This window comes from Phaethon lepturus, unplaced genomic scaffold (genome assembly GCF_000687285.1).
Source record: "Phaethon lepturus isolate BGI_N335 unplaced genomic scaffold, ASM68728v1 scaffold54092, whole genome shotgun sequence".
NCBI lineage: Eukaryota > Metazoa > Chordata > Aves > Phaethontiformes > Phaethontidae > Phaethon > Phaethon lepturus.
This window is the reverse complement of record NW_010526717.1, coordinates 14,785-21,171: the sequence shown is the minus strand read 5'-3', so window position 1 is coordinate 21,171 and position 6,387 is coordinate 14,785. Positions and strand designations below refer to the sequence as shown.

General features: G+C 35.2%; 1 protein-coding gene across 1 annotated transcript in view; it reads right to left on the bottom strand.

Annotated features, from left to right (window-relative positions):
• Positions 1 to 2,786: 2,786 nt before the first annotated feature.
• The window catches only part of KIAA2026 (KIAA2026 ortholog), a gene marked incomplete at its 5' end in the record, with an annotated part of 14,937 nt that continues 11,336 nt past the window's right edge, over positions 2,787 to 6,387 (bottom strand). The window contains one exon of the mRNA XM_010283131.1: positions 2,787 to 2,857. Within this exon, the coding sequence (XP_010281433.1) occupies positions 2,787 to 2,857 (71 nt within the window). The remainder of the gene's footprint in view (positions 2,858 to 6,387) is intronic.

The window sequence follows — 6,387 nt, the reverse complement described above, 5'->3', positions numbered from 1 at the left end:
GTCCTTTCCAAACCAAACAATTCTATGATTCTATTCTGCATCCTTACACAATACCCCAATTTTCACTTTAATTCCTTTCCCCAGAAAATCCTTGGCTCAAAGGCAGCTTGGTTTCTAATAAACAGAAAAAATTATTACTTCCCTTGCTGCAAAAATCCAGCTCTTCAAGATCTTTTATCCACATACATTATACTCTTGGGCCAATGCAAAAGACCACATTTTTTGGGGTAGCAGTGCTCCTAAATGCCTTATGCTCATGGGAATATGAAGGACAGACCCTCGTCCATCTCACCCTGTTCCACCATGAACCAACTCTCAAATTTACTCATCAAAAGAGAACCAGAGACTACTGAGCCCTATTTTACCAGGAAAAAAATGGCAGAATGTAGTGTGAGAACACTACTGACACCTAAGCTACAAGACACAGTTATTGCCTTCTCTAGTTCCCCAGAAAACTCCTGCCATGTGGTAGTGGTATACTCCACTCTTGCTTGGACTCACATGGGTCAAAACCTGAACAATGCTTGAGCCGCAGATATGCCTTCACATTTCCAAACCATTTTAGTATAGCCCCAATTACATGTTTGGACCACATGCTTTATTTGCTCCTTCCCTGAGAGGTACACCACATGAGTCAAGTACAAATCAGTACAAGACAAAGAGTGATGGCTTAATATAAATACTTTAGTCTTTCAATACTAGTTTTGTAATGTCTTTTCAACTCTGCTAGCTTCCATTTCTGGATGGGAGAAACAGACTGCTCCACTGCACATTCACTATGTCCTCTGCTTACACAGAAAAGTAGCCTTCCTTCCTCCCAGTTCTTTTCTGAATTTACCTTGTCATCCGCTCTACATTCTTGTAGCTATTAGGGAAAAGAACTGAGTCATTTTTGTTGAAGAGTATTTTCTAAGAAAAAGGTCTAACCTTTCAATTTCTACCAGTTTGTCCTTTCCTATTTATCTGCACAGAAGTAACTGATTTCTGTTACTGCATACCATCACACCCCAAGTGACTCTTTACTGACATTCAGGAGCAAAACAGCTGCTCATTTTAGACACTGTTCAGTGCCAGATTTGCTGTCTGCAGTTGTTCACAGGAGAAACTTTAAGCTTGTCATCTGGTAACTGTATTCAGAAAAATCTTGGAACTGCTTCAGAATTTGCAGTAAAACAACAAAATCATATCATAAGTGTGAATATTCCCCCAACATTAATCTCCTGTAGAGACATCCTTGCAAGGATTAAGAGGTATCAGATGCCTACCTTGCAATAAATTACTCCTATTTATGTATCTCCAAAAATCTCTTCCTGAACATTTTTGATGTCAACACACATTTAAGAAGCCTGTCTTTCTTACATTTGTAATCCCCAGGATATGGAGCCCGCATAGTCTACACCTCTTGGTTTTTTTGGCCTCACCAACAGGAAGGACAACAACAATATTTCACAGTCAATTCCTTGTTCAAAACTTTTGCATTTTAGCAGGATTCATGCACCTCTCCACACCTCCTACCACTTCTTAAACTGAAGAAGCATTTTTACACTTTTATGTCCACTGTTTTTTCTGCTCTGCTTCTCTGAATTATTGCTCACCTTTTTCCAGTATCTGATTCTCTGGCTGCAAAACTTGTTCTTTTGTGTCACAGACAAGTCCAAGCTGAGTTCACACGATTCTCCTAGAATTACTGTTGGAAGCTGTGTATACATACTGGGGAAAATTAACTCATACTTGATCTATTTCTTGTTCTTTCTACTAAGCATTTGCTACTGGCCACTACAGTGAGATAAATGCCCAGTCCAAGGTGCAGCTCATACAAGGACTGGACTGCTGTACCAGTCATGTCACTTGCATTCATGTGTCAAAGAAAGAAACTCACTTTCAAATATAGGCTGTTTTTAAACAAAAGTTTATGTATTTCCATCAATTTCTTAGGCCATGGAAGGAGAAAAACACTTTAGGACAGGCTCTCCCCCACTTTTTGCATTTGTCTGTCAAAGGTTCTTCTAATACCATCTTGCAGAAAAGCACTCTACAGGCAAGAACAATATTTTGAAAACATAACATGTAGTTGAACTGTAGAATACTGGCCAGACAAACTATTTTAACTGTAGTATTAGCATGTTGCTAATATGAGTTGATAAGGTTTTTATAAATATTTGTAATCAATTCCTCCTCCCCAGTAGTTAAAATTGAATGTAATACTAAATACCTACTTTTTATATTGTGTAAATTGATTCCATCATAATTCCACTGTTTCCTTATTATAACCAAGACACCTTGTAACTACGTATTAATACCCAACCACTAATCCCTCTTTGATTCACTGCTGCATGTGATTAAAAAAAAGAGAGTGAGGAATGATTCTACAAATACCAGCATGTCATGAGGACAGGATCACAATGTGTATGACGGTACTAGATGCCCATGACCTATAAGATAGCCAAAATAGTCTGATCTTACACTTGTATATTTACTAGAAGGAATCAATATGAACAACTAATTAAAGAAGTACAGTCTGCTTTTTATTACATTAATATTGACAAGCAAAGTTCTAAAGCCTAAAGACAATTACAAAAATCACAGTTACAGTGGTTCCTTTCCTATCTTGTTTTTTTATGTTAGTTAATTTTTATAAATGCTACCTGTCAATGCTACTCACATTCTTGAAAACAATTTCATTTTCTAATTAATTTTTTGTCTCTGTAAAAAGCAAGAATAGGGGAAAATAAAGTGGTAATCTAGTTGTCTAACCTTCAGTTATGTATGGAACGCTGGAAGAGGAGTCAGGGGACCAAGGATCCTCTTTTCAGTTCTTCCCTGTTGCTATGAGAACTCTGTACTTCATTGTCTTCATCTGCAAAAGGTGGAAAATCATATTTATCTACATTTTAATACACTTTCTGTGTAATAAACTTAATTTCAATAAATATTATATGAAATTAATTACATTTCCTTTACTTTGCTTTTACATACCATTTCCACTTAATGTGTTTAGTTCAGCTGAGATTGAAAAAAAAAGGTACTGTAACACCAACTTCCTGCAGAACTTCTGGATTAGTCACACATGAAACAAAAAAGTACCCTGGTTTCCAAGTTTATGCCAGACATCCAGGTATGACTATTGATCAGCAATTTCGGTAGTTTGAGAAAAGAAGAAAAGACATGTTTAGCATGATCTTAAAGTTTGTTTTATGCCACTGTAGTTTCAAGGAAAATATTTAAAATAGAACATAATTGTGTCATATTTGCAAATGTGGCTTCTTCAGTAAATAAAAAATTTTTATTTGGGTGCCAACATGTATGGAATGATCACACACCTAATATACATAATTAAGCTTGTATCCTGTACACAAAAATAATGAGAGTTAAAAACCCATCATGTGCAAAATCATTACAACAGTTTGTCCTTCTACATTTTCAAGAGAGCTAAACCAAACAAAAGTAGTAACTGTTCAGAGACAGCAGAGTGCCAGATTTGCACTGGTTTCAATAATCTGGTTTAAAGATCATGTCTTTACAGCCATGATATTCTAGAACGGAGTTTATTTTGACACTACTGTGTATTTGGTTTACAGTTGGTATTTCTACGAAAAACTTAGTACAAGGCTAAATAATAGTCAGAAACCCATGCCAAAAATTTGAAATAATTATTGTGAGAGAAAAATTATCATCACACTTCTGAATAGATTTGTAGTGCTTTTAGAACATGCACTATTCTGATCCCACATCTCAAGGATATATTAAAACTGAAAAAGGTACACATAGCAATGACAGTAACTGAATATTCCATATAAGAAATAACTGAATTGACTATATCTCTTTGTTCTGGAAAAGAGACAACCAAAGGTTGGCAAAGGTCTATTCATTTCTCCATGTGGCCTACGTAAAGAGCAAAGGCTTATTGTACCTTACAATATAAATATTATTTGCATCAAATGAAACGAGCAGGTGCCAGGTTCAGAAACAGGCAGGAAATTTATTTGCATACTGTGTGAAAGACTCTGTACCACAGGATGCTGTGGATGGTAATAGTTCACATGCATTCAAGAAGAATTCTAGAAAGGATTGGTCAATTTCATAAAGAAAAATACACTGAGGGCATTAAATCAATTAAAAAAAAAATTACAGCTCTGAGGAAGACCCTGGCTCACAGATTAGTGGATACGAGAAGAGTATTTAGGCCTGTTATTATGCTCTTTCGGACTGCTGCTGTTGACTGTTCTAAGAGACATGATGCTAGGATAGATGGACTTTGATACAATTTTATTAATCTTATTTTGAGTCAGTAAACTCACTTCAGGTGCAGCTTACAGAGAACAGGCTACATGAATTTAAGTCTTTGTGAGCACCTCCTGTTCTGTTTTAAAGAAAACAGCCTCATCATGCTTTAATAAAAATTATTAATTTACTTTAAAATCAATTTAGGCTACTAAAATTCTGCAATACCACAAAATATAAGCAAACCCAGCTACAAAACAAACTCTGTGATGAGGCTATGGACTCCCTTCAAATGCCAGCTTTTAGTAATTTTCTGACCTATTTACATGAGACAAGTTTTTCTTCACTTATCAGGAGAATTTTTGCTTTACTTTTCACCTTGTCCTCTTTTCTATGTCACACAGTGAAATCACAGTGGGTTTGAATGACTTGACAGTAACACACTTGGTTTGAACAGGTACTTCTATGACTCCTAATACTTGTGAAATTTAATTACTTCTATTATGGTAGAGACAGAATCCCTAGATGAAAATGGCAGAACACACCCACGAGGGTTTGAACAGCAAAGCAAAATGAATAGAATTTTCTACTCAAAGCAAAGCACAATTATTGTGCAAACTATGTCCATTTAGGTAAATATCAAAGATATCATCCACAATGTTGAAAGTCATTAATAAACCCAAAGTTTTGTGCATAATACAGTGTCTGAATATCTGCTTGTAATACCTGAAGGTGTCTAAAAGCAAGGTATTTTACAAGCTCTGAAAAGCTGAATATGTTTTCTTCAAAGATTGATTTTTATATATATTTGTTTGTATATGCAATTAAATGTCTTTTTAACTTCAAGTAAAGATGCAGGTAGTTCTGCTTTTTCATTGCATCTGTGAATACAATCTACTTTTTTACAGTTCTTTTTGTGCTATATGTAGCACTATATATTTGGTACGAAGAACAAAAGATATGTAGCAAATCGTCAATGGCTATTTACTTTCATTTGAAGGAAAGTCTTACACTGACTGACATTTATATTATCAGAGAAGAGTGATGGGAAGAGGAATTTTATTCCCAAAAATGACTAAAATTTGTTTTTACAAAATAATGAATCATACAACTCCATTACATAGCAGTCTCAAGCCTTTCTCCAATGGGATTTGGGATCTGAACATGTATCCAGTAGGGAATAACAGTCCATGAAAATTCTAATCAAGCTGAATCAAATCTTGCAAAATTTATGCCTGCCAAATTATAAAATATTTATAAAGGAATTATAAAATATTATCATACTAATTCAGAAATTTTCTAAGAAATCATTCAGGTAAGTAGCTTGAATTCTGAGTTCCTCAATTAAGCTTTTCTAACTTTTCTCTATTAGAATTAATTATAGCATAAATCTTTCTACTACATTAGCACACAGAAAAATTTCATGCAAGATTTTTTTCTCTATCCAAACCACCTGCAATCGTAGAACCTAATCTTAAGCTTTCCAGACAATGCAGATATTCACTCTACAACAAACATAAATAAAAAGGAAAAAGGAAAAAGAGCCATTGTAAGAGAAGAGAAAAATCCAAGAAGGTCAGTCTCAAGGTTCCACCAGTGAAGTGGAAATAAAGTGGTGTATATGGTTTCAGATTATGTAAAATGTCCATGAAGAAACTGCCATTCTCTGCCATCTTCCTCTGCCGGAAAAGTCACCTGCAGAATTCAACTGCAAAATGGAGTCAGATTTAAAAAGCTTTAACATTGTAAATTCTGGCAGGCACATACCACTTACTACTACATGTCTTCAAAATCAATTATGTAACACCTTTAATGAGAAGTAAAAGTATACCAGGTAGCTTTTTCTAAAATAAAACCAAACTTTCTCTCATCCCAAAACTGACAGCTTCCATCTTTCCTAGTCCTGAGATAAGATGGAGATTGCTGATCCACAAAGAGGCAATTCCTCAATTCAATTTTTTTTAGTTAGTGCAGAAAGGGAAGGTACCTATGGAAGGCACAAGCTTTTTTTCCCCCCACTCTCCCAGAATTCTAGTTAAGTAGTTACCAGATTACTTTTCAGAATAAGATGAAGGGCAGCCAACAAAGAATGAGTAAGCTGTGGTCTTATTCTTCAACCAAAGATCCAAACTGCCAAACTGTGTGTAGCAAATGGGGAAGGGAAAG